Source organism: Macaca mulatta, chromosome 14, assembly GCF_049350105.2.
Source record: "Macaca mulatta isolate MMU2019108-1 chromosome 14, T2T-MMU8v2.0, whole genome shotgun sequence".
NCBI lineage: Eukaryota > Metazoa > Chordata > Mammalia > Primates > Cercopithecidae > Macaca > Macaca mulatta.
In genome coordinates this window covers 104,852,742-104,874,934 of record NC_133419.1, presented here as the reverse complement: position 1 = coordinate 104,874,934, position 22,193 = coordinate 104,852,742, and the positions used below count along the sequence as shown (strand labels likewise).

The following is a 22,193-nucleotide window of genomic DNA, read 5'->3' as shown; positions in this document are numbered from 1 at the left end:
TGTAGTTCTTGTTGCCTCTAAAGTTGGTCTTTTTTCTCAGATTAATTTAAAATTTAGCTTTGTTCACACCTGAGACCCCTTTAGAATAAACAAAATCTACATTTCTTTTTCAAGCAGTATCCTGTCAATCTAAGAAGAAAAGAGAATCCTGTTTCAATTGCTGGCTTCTCATAGCATGGCATTTGTAGCAGTCTCACAGAAGATTAGTAACTCTAGCTCAATTTGAAACTTAGATTTTTGTTGAGTGTGCTTCAATAAAATCTAGTAAGATTTAAAAGCAAGTATTCATGGTTTATTAATTAATGTTTTTAAGTAGCACATTAAGAATTTGGAGGAACAAATTCACCAGCAATATCCTTGAAGCCTTCAAATGATGGAAATAGTAAGGTCTATTTTTTCCTTTGCAAAAATAGCAGCAACAGAGGAATTGAGAACTTGACCATTCTGCCTAGTGGGATCATACTTAGGATGAAAGCATGAATTTATTCACCATCTAAATGCAGCTCCTAATTCCCACCAGGCACTCTGTAAAATCTCAATAAATGCTGATAGAGTGATGAACTACTTTGGGTCTAGTCCCATGATATAACTTCAAATTTCTTTTCTGCTGATCATGTGAGAGACTATCTGATTATTATTAATATATGGACTCCAAGGGAAGCCAGACAGATGACAGTGTATTGTTAGTCATTTTTTCCGTAAAGCTCACCAATTTTCTAGCATAAACCACAGTAGACCTCGAAGATGCCTATTTGGCTTCACAAATTGGTTTCTTTTAGCAATGTAGGCACACACAATCCCACCTTTATCAAGGTGTATTAAATGCTAATATGTATTATTCTTTATTAAAGGCTACTTCTAACTCATCTGAAAAAAAGGTTCTAGATTACCATAGGTGGTCCCACAAGAAAGCATGTTTGCCTTTTGTTTGTTTGGAGAGAGGATCTCACTCTGTCGTTCAAGCTAGAGTGCAGTGGTGTACTCATAGCTCACTATAGCGTCAAACTCCTGAGCTTAAGCAGTCCACCAGCCCCAGCTCCCCAAGTAGCTGGTACTGCAGGTGCATACCACCACACCCAGCTAATCTTTTTATTTTTAGTAGACATGGGGTCTCGCTGTGTTGCCCAGGCTAGTCTCAAACTCCTGGCCCAAGCTATCCTCCTAACTTGGCCTCCCAAAAATGCTGGGATTGCAGGCATAAGCAGACCAGAACAGGTCTTATGGAATAGGCATGAAGGAAGCAAAAATGTAGAGAAACATAGAATATTATTCAGTAGTGATATAAAGGGATGGCAAAAATGTTTCTGTCTCTATGTTTCTGTCTCTATGTTTCTGGGTCCACGCCAGACATTGTTAATTTGTCATTTCCATTTTTTCCATTTAACATAGACACAGGCTCAGAATCCTTCTTAAGATGAATACTGGAGGTTACTGTCACTATCCTAATTTAACTGCTGAATAAAAACATAGTTGGTATCTCTAGCAAGATAACAAATTCTGACAAAGATCAAGACCACTTACTCAAATGTATTTTTTTGGCAGCTCAGCACCATTTTTCTTCCTCTGTAGTCATCAAATCTTTAAGAATCTTCTGCTTGGAGATACATTTCTATCCTGACCATCTATTTTGCCACCATTGCAGTGATTTATAATAATAACAATGAGATGTTATTCAGTGTATGGTTAGATCGTGCTACCTATTGGAAAACAAAAAGACAAGTCAAGTTTGATGCTTTTACATATGGGAAGTGAGTATGCCATTGAAGTAGTCACTATTAAACTGTTCATCAGTTTTCAGTTCTCCTTTACTTCCAGGCATCCACTCTTTTGGAAGTTAGGTCTGGCTAAGACAGGAAAGTTCCCTGGACCCCTTCACAGGTCTTGCAACAGTTCTGTGTGGCTCACTGACTGGCTGCTGCACTCAAACCCCTTGCAGGACAGGGAGCATGCAGGCAAGTGGGTGCCAGGCTGGGTTGAGTGCTTTTGGGCTCCAGCCACACAGTAGCATCTAGGGGTGTGTTACAATTAATGCTCTTTTAGTAGTTGCCATCCACAGACGGCTAAGTGTTAACCAGCTCAGTGGAGAGTCAGGATGACAGCTTTTTATACCCTGCCCTCTTGGTACCTGCGTTCTTGTATCCAGGAGGAATCAGGTCACATGGACTTGAAGGATGGTGAATGCAGAGGTTTTATTGAGTGATGGAGCTGGCTCTCAGCAGGATGGGGAGCTGGAAAAGAGATGGATTGGGAAGATAATCTTCACCTGGAGTTCTGCTGTCCCAGGTCAAACTCCTCTCCACCTGTACAGCTGCCTCTTCAACATTCAGACACTTCTTTTCTCTCCTACTCTGCCATACTGCTCTGCTCCTCTGCCAGTGGAGTTTGGGGTTTTTATGGGTACAGGGTGGGTTACATGGCGGGCCAGAGTGGTTTCAGAAAGAGCAACATTTGGGTGTGAAAACAGGGTTGTGAAGTTCTCATTTAGGGCCACAGGCCCAGGCTTGTGGGTGGGGCCTTTGCAGGGGAATCGTGCTCTTCTACCCAGTATTTCCCCGGCCTTTTGTCCATATCATGACCGTGTGGTTTTCTTACGCCGTACTTCATGTCCTGGTTTCTCCTGCATAGCTCTAACTATTATAGTGCTAAAACTTCATTTTCCCAGATTTCAGAGTGAGAAAACATGAAGTGGAGCCCCACCAACCCAAAGTGGGCATGTAGCGTGAACAAAAAATGAACTTTAAAACCACTAAGATTTAGGCTAGTAAAATCTGTCCTTTCCTAACTAATGCTACTCCATTGGAGTAATATTAGGGAAGAGTCCTTGGATGAGACACAGTGGTCTACACAAAGACATTTGAAGACATTTGTTAGCATGAGCTTTGACAAGGAAACTAAAAGCTTGTTTCATTCCAAAACACCATCCATTGTATGACCTAGCATTGACTTAGTAATAGCTTTGGGGAAGAATAAAAGATCTGCATTAAAAGCACACAGAACTCTTTTTAATAAAATGATAATAGCATGCATTTATCCAGAAAAGTATAATCTCTTTTATTATCTCCACTCCAAATCCAAGCCTTTTTGACATTGAATCACAAAAGTCTTTTGAATCACTTTGGTAATTCAGTATTGATAGATAGCTTCAAAGTAACGTGACCTTTTTCAGAACCAGTGTGTGTTATTATGATTTGATCAACATTGCACTTTTAGGACTCCAAATAATTTTGAGGAATATCAAAGAATGCTAGGAATTCATCTGAATTTTCATTAATTGTATCATTTTCTGCTTACTTGGGTTAGGTATCACTAGATATTAAGTAATTCTCTTAAAAGTCTCCAACTTTTGATAGGTAGCTATTTAGCACCATCACAACACATGAATCATTTACATTAATCTTTCATAGGTTTACTAATTATTTGGCCTATTCTGAGACATTTCATAATTTCTACTGCTTTTAATTGCATTTTCTGAGAGAGGCAAGGAATTTATTTCCTTGAGCATCAGTGACAACTCAAAATACGGTTTTTACTTTAATACCTCTTTCCAGCTTTGGTCCTGTAAGGCACTGAGTCTATTTTTTTTTTTAACCAGAGAATATGGATGTGATATTATTTCTTCATTTATTTAGTATATTTACATTTTTATTTCATATTTTTCCATACTCATTTATCTTCACAAAAACTTTTTAAAATTTTCATACTGCAATGTAGTACAACCTTTATAAATGTTTTACAAGTGACAGCTATCCAAATACATTATAATTCATCCATATATTATGTTACTAAAGATAATATTTGAAGTTGAAATCAGATGAACAATGATCCTACGCATGGCTAAATTTATGCTCACAAAATCTATGAAAACTCTGTCCCAACTTGCTCTTCTTCCTAACAGCTGGACAGTTACATTTAACAGTAATCATAAGACAGTACCCTATTTTAAAATGTTAACATGTGAAAAAATTGCTTTGGAATGCAAGGACTTTGGTGTTGAAAGTGATTTAATACATAAATAGCACTATAGCCATATGATTTAATACAAATTTAAGTATAATTATAAATATACACAATGTGTTCATTATGTGATATGTAAATAATGTACCTATTAAATATAGTCATAAGTTTATACATCACAAGTGATAAACATCACAAGTGATAAACTCTCAGCTTTCTCCTAGGAATTTATGAGCCCTTTAGTCAGAAGTGACTAAGAAAATGCTTTCATCTTTGTCTATACAGACTAGCATTTAAAGCATTAGGATATTTTGTGATCATCACCTCTGATCCACACTGTTCAATTCCGCATCAACTTTATTGGGTTGATTACTTCTTAAAGTTACTCTGAGAAAATCCTCATTCTTGACAATATTTATAAAAATGTTGGTTTTTCTATAACAAATGTTCTCTAGAAAAAATGCTAAATCTTGTTACTCCTGGGTATGACTTTTCTGTTTGCCCTCTAATCTTTCTATATCTCTGAGCTATGTTGGCGGTGGTTAAAGCAGGTATTTTTGTCACTGTGGTTGTCTTATTGTTTTCTGGGTGTTAAGTTAGTATTATGGAAATAATCTCTCTATTCAGGAGCCTTAGATATTGTAATACTTTCTACCATGCCATTCAACATTTCCCTTCACCCTCACAGTTCTGAATTTTATTATTTCATTTTTTCATATTCTTTATATGTAAATGGCAATATTGCAACACAAACAGACTACCATAGAAGAAAAGAGAATTATCAGAGAATTAATTAATATGAATGTGATAAAATCTAGCATGGTTATTTTAGGTCAATCTTTATCTAGATTCAGATATTCTAAAAATTAGACCAAAAGTCATTTCAGAAAGTTGAATTATTTCCATTTTAATATTTTACCATCATTTCTGTAATCTACCTGTAAAATACAAGCTATTTTGAAGGAAATAATATGATTGCTCACTGATGTACAATAAGAAAACAAATTTTTGTACATTAAAAGATCTAGGGAGGTGAAGAAGAATAATTATCAATATAATACTTTGGGCATTATTACAGTCCTGGTGAGTGTTTCTGGCAAGTATTCAAGAGGACTTTATAGTACTTTTTCATTTATTCATTTTTGGTGGACTCAGATTCTTGAAGAAGAATAATTTTGAGCTCAGGGAATAATCAAGTGATTACAAAAACCATTGTCTCCAAATTGTTACTGTGAGCATGACTGTTTATGTAACATTAACATCTTGATTTGTGCCAAAAAGAGTTGTAATGTTAAAAAAAAAAAAAACAACAAAAAACAGATATGTAACTGGCAAACAACCAACTCCTTCCCCAAATCTTTATAAACAGAAAGGTTTTGTATTACTACTGAGATCTTAGAAAAATCTCTGCTGGAGAATTCTAAATAAATGTCTGATGTTTAATCAGCTTTGCTCTTGAGTTTCTTAATGGCAGGCCATAGACTGAGCACAGGTGGATGTTGTTTTTGGAAAGCTAATGTGAGCTATTGGAAGACTAATTCTCACTAGGAACATGTGTTAACCAAAAATTCCTTAATGAAGACTGTCCTATTAATAGTCCCAGGAGGACTTCAGCTCATTGATTGCAAGCTTCAGTGCGTTAGCAAACACTAGGGGGGAAAAGCTGAAAAAGCTTTCATGCTGATTTTTAAACTAACATTGTTAGAGTCTAATTTTCACCTTTATCAGTTCACATGGTGAGACTCCAACCCTGTACTTTTTAAGTTAGGAGATAATTTATGGAAAATTATCTAATTAAATTCAATTTAATCCAAGTTGCGTATTTTAGGGTCTGTGGTACAAATTGACCTATTCATTTTTTAATTAGGGACTTCCTGTCCTAATCTCTTTTCTATTCTCCATCTCTTTCATTTCTTTTTGGCTGCTTCAACAAAATACCGCACATTGTCTCACCAATTAAGGAACTGTTTTGCATCAAAGGACACTTTACTACGTTTTGATTCTTTGAGGAAGAGTGCAGAAATTACTTGAGGTGATTGAGTAGTAATAATAATAATAATAATAATGCATTTGCAAGACACAGGGCTGATTTTGATTCATTTTGCTGAACTTGCCACTCTAAATTACATGGTTGCATAGGATGAGAACCTATGGAATCTAGTCAGTCACCAATTTTGTATATTGCCTAATAAATCCAAGAGCAGCCCCCATATATAACAGCAAACTCTTTTACTTTTGTTCCAGCATTTTTCTTCTTTTCTTTCAGAGTCACAACTTTTTAAAGTATGGTAGGGCCTGGCTCTGGTGCTGCTGGTAGGTTGTCCAATGGAAATAGGACAGAGTAAGTGGTCATTTCAGAATTAATATCTAAATCAGATGGTAAGCAGGATCATTTAAATGCAGCTCTTCCAAAAATAATCCCTTAATGTTCATGCTAAATGTGTTCTCGCAAATGTAGGGCCCCTGGCTACATTAATATGAATTTCTTGGAAGTGAAATATTTGGGGCATTTTACAATTTTATTTCTGATAAAATTGCCTTTTATTTGTTATCTTTAAATGTCTTTCAGGTTTGTATTAATAATTTGTATTATTATTATAATATGCATAAATAATATGCATTATTTGTAATAACCATTCATCCATGTATTTTTTACAAATATATTTTGAGAGTCTCATATGCCCAGACTGGCAATGTACTGGGGTTATAATGATTAACAAGACATAGTCCTTTGTCTCAGGAGTTTAATTTTCTCCAATATGATTTTTACTTTCCTTTGAAACTTTAAAGAAATTATACAGCACCTTTGAGTATCTTCAGTTTTTATCTCTTATACCTAGATAGACTCAGAAAGAAGTCTTTACTTAGTTTTAAAGGGAGCAAAAGATAGAATACATCGTTTCTACATTAAAACATTTATTTTAATTCCTTCGTAATGTTTTCAACACAAATTAATGTGCTAAGTGGATAATTATGTGCCTGGGACATTTTCTAGTTGAAGAGAAATAGAGATTTTCCCAAACGATATGTGTCTGAACAACTTGTATTACCCATTTGTATTCTTATTTCAGATGATGGCATACAACTATATATAATATCTATTATATATAATGTTAATATAATAGAATGTTACATATGATTAGCAAAAGTGTCTGACCACTTACCCATCGAAGATTTAAGATTTGAGATTTTATTTTCTGAGCATTATTTAATCTTATCTATTACCCATAGTCAAACCACTGGCATTTCTGTCCCCTTGGAAGAAAACTATTGAGGTGTCATGTCATTTTGGACCTGAAAGGAATCTGCCACATTATTCAGCTCCCTAATGTATTAGGTTGGGAAACAGAAGCCAGAGGGATGACATGGTGTGAATAATGCTGCTGTTTGTAATACGGGGGAAGAGTTACTAGGACTAGAAAGAGGTAGAGCTGACTTCAAGACTCTGCTCTTAAATATGTAAAGCTTCCATTCTTTGGACTTGCAATAAATCGCCTTTCTCTGTTGCTTTTGTTACCTGTTAAAGTAACAACAAAACAATTATTATAAAAAAACAGAATGAAAGTATAATATTTGTTTCCTATTTTGTCAACTTATTTCCATGATGGACTTGCAGAATGGGTGTTTATAAACTATACTACATCCTACACCAATTTAGGTTACTGTGGTTGTTTAGCAACAGAAGTGAGACTGTATAGTTTACATATCATTCAGCTACATTCTGGGCAAACATTATTGCTATGACATATTATAGGATCATGAAACAGCACTTTTATTAATGATATTTTGTTCAAAAATCTTTTTGCAAGTTTAGAATTTCCTGATTCTTGATTACTTTTGGCACGTAGCTGAAAAGGGTTTGTCACTATCAGTCGTGCTGTTGGTTTCTGGTTGTCTTATGGGGAAAAGAGACAAAAGGGCATGTTTGTAGTGTTCCACTGAGTTTGTGTGAGATGGCGCAGCCTGCAACTATATCATTGTTTGATCAAATATTTTAATTTTTACTTCAACAACTATTTTCCTTTTGCATCTTTTGTTGTTATGTATAATATTATGATATGAGAATAAAAAAACATTACCGTTACTCACAGTTTCATTACTCCTTAAGCATTATAGATGATGATGGATTATCACATACATTTATTGGGGCCAGGGGTGACTTCTTCATGAATGGAAAAGCCGGATAAGGGGTGAGACTGTCAAAGACAGTCAAAGCCACCAAGGTGTGTAGCCTCTTGCTCTAGTCATTGTATACTGGAAATGACGTGCTGGAGGAGGTTCCAAGGTCAGAAATAGAAAAGTGAGCCCGAGACAGTGAAATGGGATACTTCCCTGATCCCCCACATAGGACTTGCAACAGTCATGTGGCTCCTCTTGTTTAGCTGTCATGCACGCTCAAACTCCTTACAGGAGGGGGAGCATGCAGATGAGACCCCTGGGGTCCACCCCCACAGCAACGTCCAGGAGTGGGTATCTGCAACTCCCAAAGCCCAAATGGGCACGTGATACAGTGTGCTCTTTTAGCCTTGCTGTCCACAGACAGCTTAAGTGTTAACCAGCTCCATGCCCTCTTGGTACCCAGGTCCTTGTCCGGCATCCAGGAAGAATCAGGTTCCATACAGACTTGAAGGATGAATGCGGGGGTTTTATTGAATGGTAGAGGCGGCTCTCACCAGGATGGATAGGAAGCTGAAAGGAGGATGGAGTGGGAATATGCTCTTCCCTGGCGTTTGGCTGTCTCCTCTCTAGCCATCCCCAGCTGAACTCCTCTTGATATTCAGATGCCCCTTCTCTTCTCTCTGCCACGCCGTTTGGCCATTCTTCTGCATTTCTGTTTGTCTCCTCCTCGTCTACTTCCGGAGCCTGCGGTCTGAAGTTTTTATAGGTACAAGGTAGGTGGTGTGGCAGGCCCAAAGGCAACTTTTGGGAACAAAAACAGGAATACCTGTTCCCATTTAGGGCTATGGATTTCCAGGCTTGACGGTGGAGCCTTTGCCGGGGAGCTACCCTCTTCTACCCAGTATTTCTCTGTCTCCTGTCCATATCAACAGGTCATCAGTCAAGGACACAAAATGAAAAACCAGACTTGAGTTACTGAGTCAAAGTAAAGAGGTGGCAGGAAAGTCAGGAATAAGAAGCAAAATAGAAATAATGACATGGTCAGTGGTTCTCAAACCTTAGGGTGTATCAGAATCACCTGGAAGGCTTATTAATATATATATAGTGCTTGGCTCCATGCCCAGCATTTCTGCTTCAGTAGGTCTGGAGTAGGGCCTGAGAATTTGCCTTCCTAACAGGCTCCTAGGTGATGTTAATGATGATGCTCTGGGGACCACACGTAGCAAACCATTGGTCTAGATGGATTTCAGGGATAAGTAATAGTGCCTACAGTGACTTTCATGAGCTCCTGGGATTGGTTGGGTGAGCTGAGTTTGCTGAACAATTAGGAATAAAATAGACAATTATATAAAATTTTGGCTTTTAAAAAATTTTAATTGGCTTTTTTTAAGTCAAATGCACAGCTCAGAGTTTATGAGGATGTGAACCTCTTTCTGCATTAAAATGCAAAATAAAGCTATATTCTTATTATATAAACATACATAAAAATTATTTCCTCTCTGCGAAAAGTGATTTTTTTCCTATTTTTGTAGTTTAACAGCTAATACAGTGCTCTGGTTAAGCATGTGTGCTCTGAAAGTAGTAGACTGCCTAAGGTCACATCTTGATTCCACCACAAGCTTTGTGCCTGAGGTCACAAGTTTCTTAAATTTTCAGAACTTCCTTTGTAAAGTGGAGATAATAGCAATGGCATAGGGTTGTTGTGAGGATTAAATGAAGTAATGGCTTTAAACCACTTATTGGAGTACCTGGCAATACTAATTGCTCCAGAAATGTTAGCTGTTATTGGAACACCAAAGTAAGTGCCTTTGTTTAGGAATATGACTTTGTATATAATACTTTGGTACTTATCACACGTTTAACCTGATAGGTTGTTCTTTGTATCTATAATTCATTATAACTCTTCTGCTAAGAATAGCCCTGAGTTGGCATGAAGTTAAATTATATGTAAACAGTGTGACTTAGAAGTGCATTACAGATAGCAAAGAATCTAAAATTGCCTCAAGCAAATTTCACACTAAAAAGAAAGAACACTTTCTATAGCACAGTGGTTAGAAGCATCTACTCTGGAACCAGATTGTCTGGTTTATATTCTAACTCTACCTTTCACTAGCTCTGTGACCTTGAGCAAGTTTCTAGACCTCACTCTTCCCCAGAATCTTCATCTGTCAAATGGTGGTAATGAGTTGGGCACAGTGGCTCACACCTGTAATCCCAGCACTTTGGGAGGCCAAGGTGGGCAGATCACTTGAGGTCAGGCATTCAAGACCAGTCTGGCCAACATGGTGAAACCCTGTCTCTACTAAAAATACAAAAATTAGCTGGGCATGGTGGTGCATGCCTATAATCCCAGCTACTTGGGAGGCTGAGGCAGGAGACTTGCTTGAACCGGGGAGTCAGAGGTTGCAGTGTACCGAGACCACACCACTGCACTCCAGCCTGGGTGACATAATGAGACACCATTTCAAAAAAAAAAATGCCGGGCGCGGTGGCTCAAGCCTGTAATCCCAGCACTTTGGGAGGCCGAGACGGGCGGATCACGAGGTCATGAGATCGAGACCATCCTGGCTAACACGGTGAAACCCCGTCTCTACTACAAAATACAAAAAAACTAGCCGGGCGAGGTGGCAGGTGCCTGTAGTCCCAGCTACTCTGGAGGCTGAGGCAGGAGAATGGCGTGAACCTGGGAGGCGGAGCTTGCAGTGAGCTGAGATCCGGCCACTGCACTCCAGCCTGGGCAACAGAGCGAGACTCCGTCTCAAAAAAAAAAAAAAAAAAAAAAAAATGGTGGTAATAATACCTATCTCAAAGTGGTTATAAATATATGTGAACATGCATACACACACAAGAGATCATCTATATAAAGTGATTAGACCCTACAAATGAAGTATGCAAATTGCTTAAAACAATGCCAGGCACAAAATAAGCATAATTAGCAGTGTTTGCTGTTCATATTTTGTTCACGTATTTTTTTTTGGCAGAATTTTTTGGAAAAATAAATCTGAAATATTGTTATTTTTCCCCTATAATTCGATATACTGCAGCATAGGTCTGTGACAAATTTGCAAAATTGAAAATGAATACAGTCATCCCTCAGTATTAATGAGGGATTGGTTCCAGAACCCCTTCCCACTCCACATACCGCAAGGACACCAAACCCCTTATATAAAATGATGTACTATTTGCATGTAACCCATGCACATCCTCTTCTATATTTTCAAATCACCTCTAGAAACAATGTAAATGCTGTGTAAACAGTTGTTATACTGTATTGTTTAGGGAATAATGCCAAGAAAAAAAGTCTGTACGTGTTCAGCACAGACACAAGCATCCTGTTTTTATATTTTCAATTTGATGTTTATGAATCCATGAAAGTGGAACCCATGGATATGGAGGGCTGACTGTACTGTCTTAATCAAACTACGTAAGAAAGAAAGCCCCTCTCCCCACCCCTTCTACAGGTTCATAAAAATGTAATTGGCATTCATTTATAACCAGAGTTAATACCTTTAAGACAGTGTAGACTTTAATGATGTTTTAGAAAAAAAAGAGTCCCCTTTTATACTTAGAAAATTTCTAAAAGTGTACTTTGAAAGGATATCATTGACTTTGTTATTGCCAAGTTCTGTGGTCTTTTCTCCGTCTTGTTGTCCCCTGGTCTTGGTTTTCATGTGACTTTATTGACCACTCTGTCCTTGAAATTGTCCCTTTTCTGGGCAGCCTGACTTACACACAGCTTCCTTCCCAACCATTACTCCAGGTGGGCACTTCTTCTGTCATCTGCCACTCCCAGGGCATGTGTGCCAGCACCAGGCTTCACCTTCCCTTCTCAGGATGCTTCTTCAGAGGGATCACTGATTCCCAAGGCCTCCTCTCCCCTCTCTAAGCTGAGGCCTTGTGTCTGATCTGTTCTCCCAGCTAGCTCTGCAACCCCAAAGCTTGCTAAGTTTCCACTTGAATTACTCATCACTACTTCAAAACCAAACTTACATTCCTCTAAAAATGTTTCCCCTGGCAGCATCCCTGAGTATCAATAATACCACACTCAGCCCAGGCTCTAGGCTTAGCATGCTGCTGCTGTGTCTTACCCATACTTTTACATTGCTTTCTATTTTTCCCCCAAAATGGCATCACTCCCACCTGCCCTTCTAGAATAGGACCTTGTTACCCTCACCTCTAGTTCCTAGGAGACCTTGATGCTGCAGGCACTTTCTCTCCAGTACTGTATCACCAACAGGCTAATCTTCCTTTTAACAAACTATTCACCCACACCAGGGCTGTTCTGTTTGTTCCCATATCAAGTGGAGATGTTTCTGTCTGGCTTTCAAGTATTTCCATAGTTCCTTTAAAGCTTGTAGCCCTCTTATGTCTCACTTGGGGCCACCTGGACTCTGCTCTGGGCAGGCCTCTTGCAAGAATCATATGAACACATTCTCCACATTAGCCCTTGCCACTCACCTGGACTTTGAGCAACCACAGCATTTACACTCAGCACTTAATATTCCCTTTTGCCTGTTTGTATTTGTACAGTATGCATCAACTTTGTTTTCCAAGTGTACAAAGACAAGAACTGTTCTTTAAACATTTTAAATTATATCCAAATTTAACATAGCATCTGGAACTGTGAAGAAAGAATATATAATACCCATGAAAGAGACCAAAGAGAAAACATGCTGCTCAATTCCCTTATACAAGTGAGGACTCTGAATACCTGAGATAGAAAGTTTAAAATTTAGTAGTTTTATATTTAGACTGATGGTTACCTTCTATTCATGGCAAACCATGGCTGCTTGCCATTTATATTATTGGCATAAAGTTTTATTTTAGAATAAATTTGCTTTTGATTAAAATATTAATTTAGAGAGGGACTAATAAATTAAGTAATAGCTCTAGAGGTACAAAAATATGGCAAAAATTGTGAGGGTAATACTCAAGTGATAGAAATCTTGAAAATACTATAATACAATATGGTTAATCTGTGCTTAATATGTAATTGTTGACTGACTCATAGCTCAAATCAGTCAACCTAGAAAACAGTGTTCAGACCTGTGTTAGTCATTTTTCACACTGTTATAAAGAACTACCGGAGACTAGGTAATTTATAAGAACAGAGGTTTAATTGACTCACAGTTCCATATGGCATAGGAGCCCTTGGGAAACTTACAATCACAGCAGAAGGTGAAGGGGGAGCAAGGCACCTTTTACATGGCAGCAGGAGGCAGGGGTTGTGGGGAACTGCCACACTTTTAAGCCATCAGATTTCATGAGAACTCACTCATTATCAGGAGAACAGCATGGGGGAACCACCCCATGATCCAGTCATCTCCCACCAGGTCCCTCCCCTGACATGTGAGGATTACAATTAGAGATGAGATTTGGGTGGGGACACAGAGCTAAACCATATGAAGACCCATTGCCTAAAAGCCCCATATGACAAAATGAACAGACACCAGTTTTCACAGCTGAACTTTTATCAAGGGAAGAGAAAAGACTCAACGAGCAGAAATGATTTTCGGCTCCTAGGAAGTTATCTGCTTGCTGTGCTTGTTGGAAGTGCTGCCATGACTGCAGGCCACTGCCTTCATCTGGAGGCAGGGAGTGGGGACATCCCTCAACTACCCGTTGCTTTTCCTACGACTCTCTCCCACACAAAGTCTAGCTTGAACAAGCTGCAACACATTAACATTAAATGAGTCTCAAAAAAGTTTAAATTCCCATATGCAGAATCACTTGCAAAAGAGACTTTTGTACTTCACATGCCAATTCTTATCCTCTTTGTCTTATTTTTGGAAGCTCTAACAGCCACCCTCAGAAACCCTACCTTACAGTGGTTTCCACCAGCAAGCATAGCTTCCCTGACCAGGCTTGCTGAATTATAGTCCCTCAAAGTAAACTCTCTGCAGGAGAACATAAATAGACTGTGGCTGGAGGTCTGTTTATGGTGGGGCCTAAAAAGCCAAAATCCAAAATGCAACGAACTCTGAATATTGAGAGAGATGAAAAGGGGATCTACTGTATGATGCAATTCTGATGAAAACTACCCAAAGTTAGGCCAAATTTCACAGGTTAAAATTACAAGCACCACAATATGGTGCTCACTTCAGACATCAGCTGCAAGTTTGGGGGACCCCAGCTCACTTGCACTTCTGACCATTTGGGTATAAATTTGGGAGTCCCTATAAGCCCCCAGGTTTGATATTTGCTAGAACAGCTCACAGAACTCAGAAAAGCACTATACTTACAATTAAAGTCCTCCTATAAAGGATATAAATTAGGACCAGCCAAATAAAGAAGCACATAGGGTAAGGTCTGAGAGGGTCTCAAGCATGAAGCTTCTGTGTCCTCAGGACACATCAGCCTCCTGGTACATCAATGTGTATCCCCATCTAATAAACCTACCCAAGTCTTGGTGTCTAGAGTTTTCATTGGAGTTTCATTATGCAGTCATGATTAATGGAATCATTATAAACGTGAGTGGACTCAATCTTCAATCCGTCTTTCATCCCCAGAGGCTGGGAGAGAGATCAGGTTAAATGTCATAATGGCTCCAAGCCCTAACCCTTAATCACATGGTTGGTCTATCTGGCATGGCTAACCCCCATCCTGAAGCTATCTGCGGGCCCACAGTGAGTCACTTCATTAGCATAAATTCAGACGTGGTCCTAGGGGCCATATCATGGATAATAAAAATATTTCTATCACATGAGAAATTTCAAGGGTTTGGAAACTCTCTTCCAAGAACCCAGAACAAAAACCAGATAAATTCTTTTTATCTGGCTAACGACATAGAGAAAATACAGTAAGAATTGGACCTATTTTAAGTCTTAGAAAACCCAAGACACAAAATTATGATTTTTGGTGGTAGAAGGAAGAACTATTTGAAATTGTTTGCTGATTTTAATCCATACTAAAAGAACTGGAGTTCTGAGATTGTTGTTAGTCTTTGCTTGTCAAGAATGATATTAAGAGAGCACCCAAAGTACAAAGTTGTACATCAAGGGTGGATTTGTGAAGAATTCAGGGAGGTGGGGGATACTAGAAGAAAGATGTGTTATTGGTTTAACCAGAAGGTTACCCATCGAAAAATGTCATTTGAATATAAAATAAAGGATCATTAAACATCACTGGAGTCTTTTCTTTTGTTTTTCATTCATTCATTCACTCAGCAGTCTTTATTGAGTATCTCAGATGCTGGTCACTGGACATAGATTGCTATACCATCGGTGTAAGAAAAAAAGTTCGTTTATTTGCATTTCATGGAAAAGGAGAAGGATGAACTATTTGAAATTATCTGGTGATTTTTTTTTTTTTTTTTTAAGACGGAATCTCACTCTGTCACCAGGCTGGAGTGCAGTGGCGTGATCTCGGCTCACTACAACCTCCGCCTCCCAGGTTCAAGCGATTTTCCTGCCTCGGCCTCTCAAGTAGCTGGGATTACAGCTGGGTGCCAACACACCCAGCTAATTTTTGCATTTTTAATAGAGATGAGATTTCACCATTTTGGCCAGGATAGTCCGAAACTCCTGTCCTCATGATCCACCTGCCTCAGCCTCCCAAAGTGCTGAGATTACAGGCGTGAGCCACCGCACCCAGCCTATTTGCTGATTTTAATTGCAATCTAAATGAACCTGAATTCTGAGATGGTTGTTAGTTTTTGCTTGGCAAGAATGATGTTAAGAAACCCTACCCTCCAAGTATAAGGTATTAGGCGTCAAGTCTATATTTGTGAGGAATTTGGGGAGGCGAAGAATAATAGAAGAAAGATATGTTGTTTGTTTAACCAGAGGCTACCATTTAGACTTAATGTTTCAAGCAAAATTAAGAAATGTTTTGAAATATGATGTGTTGTAAACTGTTCTCTTTTTTTTACTTTCCTGTAATTGGAGCAACATACTAATTTCTACAAGTTGTGACTACTAACAGAGAGCAATCACCTCACAGACTTGTACCGAAGAGATGAGACCATCCAGGTGAAAGGAAACGGCTTCGTGCAGAGTCCTCGGTTCCCGAACAGCTACCCCAGGAACCTGCTCCTGACATGGCGGCTCCACTCTCAGGAGAATACGAGGATACAGCTAGTGTTTGACAATCAGTTTGGGTTAGAGGAAGCAGAAAATGATATCTGTAGGTAAGTCGGAAAAAAATTTTTAGGGTACTATTTCCAGGTGAAAAAAAAAAAAAGATGAATTTAAAGCATCGCATCAAACTTTCCTTTTGAGCCTTTTAAACAGACCCAACATGTGTCACTTCTTTTTCAAAAAGCCTTTATGTCAACCCTAACAGACAAGATAGCATAGACTGCTGAGGCAGAGGGCCAAATAACCTGGCAGGACTCACAGAAACTCACCTGTGCAACTGTCAGGACTGTGTGACCTCCACAGAAGGGTGAAACCTGGAGGTCCTCTCCTTTTCCAGGCACAGAACGGCATTTGTGCACAGATATCCAGCATCCCAGGTTACCGGCAGCTGCATCATGTGACTCTGGTCAAAGCCTGCCATGCACTTAGGCAGCATAAACCCCCGCCCAGCTCTGGCTGACCCAGGCCTTCCTAACCATAATGAATTACGCCAGAACTGGGAGATGATGGTTGGGGAACCTATCAGGGCCTGACCCCAAATTCATATTGTGAAGGCCTCAGATACGGGTGGAGAGGAAGAGAAAGCCCATCCCGGATTCCTTGTGTTCCTCAGAAGGGTCTGTTTCTTGCAGCTTCTGGGTCACAAGTAGAAGATGAAAGCTGTGTCCGATAATCTTCTCCCTTCTTAGCTTAGTTATCAAAGAAAGCCTGGGCTGTTGTTCTTTGAATGTCCGCTCACATTTTACTCACCTAATTAGCATGTATAAGACTTGAGGAAGATTTTTTTTCTTTTTTGTACTTTACTGCACACACTTGTTCTGCATTGCCAATGAACTACTGAACTGGTAAATCCTTTCAGCGGGTTTATTTTCCTTTGAATAATAAAAAGAGGTGCCTCAAATTTGGTTGTCCTCTGTTGCGTGTTTATTATGCTGACAGCTTTTGTTATGTTGCTATTTTGCTGAGAATAACAGCAGTGACTATTACTTTCTAGGACCATAGAGGGTAATGTATGCCGGAAAGCAGAGGTGAATACATTAAGGAAGAGCCAGTTAATATTTACAAAGAGAATAAACTAATGCTGATCTTGCGTCTTTTCAACCTTGAAAAAACAGAACTAATATTCTGTGCCTAAAAAATCATGAGAAAACAAAAACGCTATTAAAAGATTATTAAAGGTGATGACTTGGAGGGGGTACCATGATCTGTTTCTGCCTGTAGAACACTTCCAATACCAAATCTGTGAGGCGAGGGTTTTTTCCCACAGTAGTTAATTCTCCAACACCAGCTTGTATTGTCTTATTCAATTCAATTCAGACACTACCTGGAATCAGTGTCAGATCCCACAAGTTAAGGCTCAGTCCCACGAGACTGCCTCCATGTTCTATGTCAGTTGCAGCTTCCAGGCCTCTCCTACTTCTGGTCAACCAGCTATAAACAGGGGTTCCAAAACCCTCTTCTTGGGTTGAATAATTTGCTAGAACAACTCACAAAACTCAAGGAAACAGTTTCCTTGCTATTACCAGTTTATTATAGAGGATGCAAATCAGGAACAGCCAAATGAAAGAGATACATAGGCAAGATGTATGTAAAGAGTGTCTCCTCTGGGTTTGCAACCTTCCAAACACCTTGATGTATTCACCAGCCTGGAAGGGTATTGATGGAAGTCTCACTGTGAAGCCATGATTAATTAAATCGTTGGTGATTGAACTCCATCTCCAGGCTCTCTCCCTCCCCAAACGTCTAGGGGTGGAGCCAAAATTTACAGCTCTCTAGTCATGTCTTGTTCTTTCTGGTGACAAGCCTCCATTCTGAAGCTATCTAGGGCCTTCCAACAGGTACTTCCAAAAGGCAATGAATTTATTCATTAGGATAAATTATGGTATGGTCGGAAGGGGGTTTATTATGGATAACAAAAGATGCTCCTCTAACCCCAGCACTCAGAAATTCCGAGAATTTTAGGAGCCTGTGCCAGGAACAAAGACCAAGTATATATATTTCTTATTATCACAATATCGTAGAAGGGAAGCCAGGTCTCCACTACTGACCTGGAGTTTTGATCCTAGCAGTGAGCCCTTTTGACATCCTAGCCATGAAAATAAGGGAGGAAGAGTCAGGATGGTTTCCTTTCTGAACCGTTCATCAAATCTAGTTGCTCCTCAGAATTTATGGAAGGAAGTAGAAGAATAGCAAGTAGAAAAATGGAGAGAAAGACGGGAAAGAGACAGCCCAGAGACCTGTCTCAGAACCCTCTCTACGAGATAAAACAGCCCTCTCTTGACTTCAGATTCAGAGTTAAAGTTACACTGATGTGTTCTTTAAACAAAAGTGACCTGTGGTGTTATTAAAAGTTTCAAGTATACTCATGCTTTGTGCAGCAAATATGATTTACACATATTGTATACAAAATGAAATGGAATTGATTTCCTACCATCTGTTCCAAAACCTCCTTAATGTCTACATTATAATATTTTATTCCTTGAATAATGATACTTTGTTAGTGCTTTTTACCTTCCAAGCACCATACAAACATTAAGTAATTAATTTACACAGCACCCAAGAGATATGGAGCTGGTAAAATTATATAAGCCTTATTTTATCCATAAGGAAACTGAGGCAATGGACATAAGGGCCTTGTAAATCACTGTTAGAGAAATTTAGTCACAATATCATTATTTTTTACTTTCTTTTTAGATTACCTTGCCCAATCCAGTAGAGCTCTGAGGTGCATGAGTAAGACCAGGAAAGCCATATTGGTTTCTCTATGTATTCAGAAATAATATTTCTTATGATGATTCCTTCTGATGATTGTGACAGAAAACTGTAATATGGATGCGAGACTTCTGCCACTGTTCACCCTGAATGTCCATCATTTGCCTGTGACCTCAGCATCTGAAGTCACTGTGGAAAAGGTAGAGTGTAGGAGCAAGATACTGATGACCAAAACTGAAAGAAATAGTTTAGCTTATCAAGTAGAATGTTCCAACATCTTAGGGGGCTGAAAGTAGAATAAGTACTCCCTGGAAGATGTAAACTGTGTCACTGAGGATCTCCTTCTATGTGATAGAATGATGGAACACTCTGGAGGTGCTTCGAAGACCAAATGCCCACAAGGATAACTAAAGAGGCTTTTGCTGACTTCTTCAATCCCAGGATTCTAGTTTCTCTGACCAATGCCAGAGGTGAACTTATGGTCTTAAGTTCATTCACACGTTGGTTTAACCAGCCCAGATTTTTCCAATATTGGTTAGCACACATCTCTCCTTAAAGTTACACGCTTTCCCTTATGATAAGTTTCATATTTTATGACATGATCATTCCAAAAGATAATTTGCAAAAAGAGAATATAGCAAATCATGTGTGTGTCCATTAATTTTCTGTAATGGCATTACTGATTTTGTAAGCTATATAGATATAGATCATTTACTTTCTCAAGAAAGCACCAAATGCAGTAAATTAATTCAGAGTGGGTATTTGTTTTAAAAACTTTATATAGTTAATATTTGGGCATATAACTAGAGTTACATCTCCTAAAATATGCCAACAATTACAGATATTAGTTTTTCCAAGAAAACTTTTTAAAGCCAGATGCTCAGAAAGTGACCCATTTTGATTATTGAAGATTTAGGAACAGTCATGACTAAATGTATGTAAAGATTTTCTCAGAATAGATTACTGAAGTTTGAATTTGTAAACCTAATCCAAAAACCAGTTTTCCTTTTAACATTTCTGTACATTGTAATTTTCGTTTCAGATTGTGGTCATGAAAAATCACATAAGCTAGTTTTAATTTCTCAGTGAAAGTATGAATTTCAAAATATACTTTAATCAAAACATGTTCATTATGTCCAATTGATTCTAGGTATGATTTTGTGGAAGTTGAAGATATATCCGAAACCAGTACCATTATTAGAGGACGATGGTGTGGACACAAGGAAGTTCCTCCAAGGATAAAATCAAGAACAAACCAAATTAAAATCACATTCAAGTCCGATGACTACTTTGTGGCTAAACCTGGATTCAAGATTTATTATTCTTTGGTGGTGAGTACTTAACCACTTTATGATTAAGAGCAGACACTGGTTTCATGAAGTATAGAGATCAATTTTCTATGATCAAATTCAGTGAGGGTGAGTGAACTTTATTAATTCCTTATAACATGTTTGTTCCTACCTTATGGTCAAAATGTTAAAATCCTTGTTAGTAAGAAGTACCATTTCGGATCTATTAAGTCAACCTTTGGGCCATGCATTTTGAAAGAGAGGAAGTAAATAGGAAAAGGGAAATCGTTTAGAGTAAAGCAGATACTAAATTGCCTTTTGATTCAACTGAGGCAAGGTAAACATTTAGCCAAATAGAAGGTTTGTGAGAGTTAAACAGGTTTTCAGAATTAAAGCTAAAGAAAATAATTTCCTCTTTTGGTTTGAAAATTTGTGTATAAATTCTATTGCAGAAAAAAGTCCTGATGATTATAATTTCAATTATGACCCAGATTTGGGAGGGGTCTGTCTTATAATCATAGAGCCTCAGGGCTCACGAGCATCTGCAAAATCAAAAGGTCCAATACAGAACCCAAGAGTATGAATCCTGTTTGCTACACTCATGCTTGTTTGTAGTCTTTCTTTTCTCTACTCGAACACCTCAGCAGCCATTCTCAACTGTAAATGGTTCTGACTGGTAGAAAATGTTCAACCTTTTAATGAGCCAAAATCTACATTGTAGTTAATTTTAGTCGTTGGGTCACCCACAATCATGGGTTACACACAATCTTCTTTACTCATTCATACATTAATAAAACAATAGTAAATTCCTGTTCTTTGTCAGGCACTCTGGTAGACGTAGTAGATACAAAGGTAAGCAAGATAGACAGGGTCCTTGAACCGTCTGGAGCTTAAAGTCAGGTAGAGATGACAAAAAATTAAAAAGCAGTAACAGGCCAGATGTGGTGGCTCATGCCTGTAATCCCTACACTTTGGAAGGCTGAGGTGGGAGGATCTCATGAAGCCAGGAATTCAAGACCAGCATGGGCAACAAAGCAAGACCCTATCTCTGCAAAAATTTGCTTGGTTTAGTGGTGTGTGCTTATAGTCCCAGCTCCTAGGGAGGCTGAGGTAGGAGAATTGTTGAGCCCAGGAGTTCGAAGCTACAGTGAACCATGACTGTACCACTGCAATCTAGCCTGGGTAACAAAGCAAGACCCTGTCTCAAAATAACAACAACAACAAAAGAAAAAAAAAAAAACAGCAACAACTGAGAATGATGCATAATAAGACAGAATAACTGAGTGGTGTAGGTTAGGTCCACAGAGACATTTGGATAATTTTGTCTATACATTAACATAAATATCCCAGAATCCTTCAGTTGTTTGTAGCATATTGCCTTTTGAGATCAATTTTCACTTTCTTTAGGTTTGTCTCTGTCCCTTTTCCAAGTGTGAATGCCAGAATAGAACACAGTACTATAAATGGCATCAGTTTATTGGGTTTTTTTCTCTTAAGAATTAAATTTTTAGAAAAGAAAAAAATCTTACCTTTTAAAAAATCTAATTGTTTTTCTTTGCATTGTGGTGAGTTATTAAACACTAAGTGAATTCTACATCAGAACATTGTAAATGAAAAAATAACATGCGGTAACACTGGTTCCAGTTTTCATTTAAAAATAATCCATCAAGCATGATTTACATTATTGCAAACTCATGCACTTCTGCTCAGCATTAAAATTGAAGTGTGAATCTTTGGTTTCTACATTTATTTGCCTTTTAATATGTTCAGTGATGCATCTGTTCTCAATTGTTCACGGACGGAGCAGGCTTGGCATGTTAGAATGGTGATGGATAGGCTTAGAGAAGAATTTTTTTCCCTTAAAATACCAAGCGCTATTAGTGCTAATGTTTGGTTATGAGTAAGTTGAATGGTCCATAAGTCAGTTAGAAACACCATAACTCCAACATAATGTCTTTAAGGCAAAACAACCACTTTTGTAGAAAGCAGTAGGAGTACAGGTTTAAGGGAGAATCGATACTTTTGTTTGATGTGTTTTGGG

General features: G+C 38.4%; 1 protein-coding gene across 2 annotated transcripts in view; it reads left to right on the top strand.

Annotated features, from left to right (window-relative positions):
* PDGFD (platelet derived growth factor D) overlaps positions 1-22,193 on the top strand; it is a 248,819-nt gene that overhangs the window by 141,584 nt on the left and 85,042 nt on the right. The window contains exons 2-3 of one of the 2 annotated variants that reach the window (XM_001099616.4): positions 15,997-16,201; positions 20,014-20,194. In XM_001099616.4, the coding sequence (XP_001099616.2) occupies positions 15,997-16,201; positions 20,014-20,194 (386 nt within the window). The remainder of the gene's footprint in view (positions 1-15,996; positions 16,202-20,013; positions 20,195-22,193) is intronic. The other variant, XM_001099412.4, reaches the window with a different exon arrangement.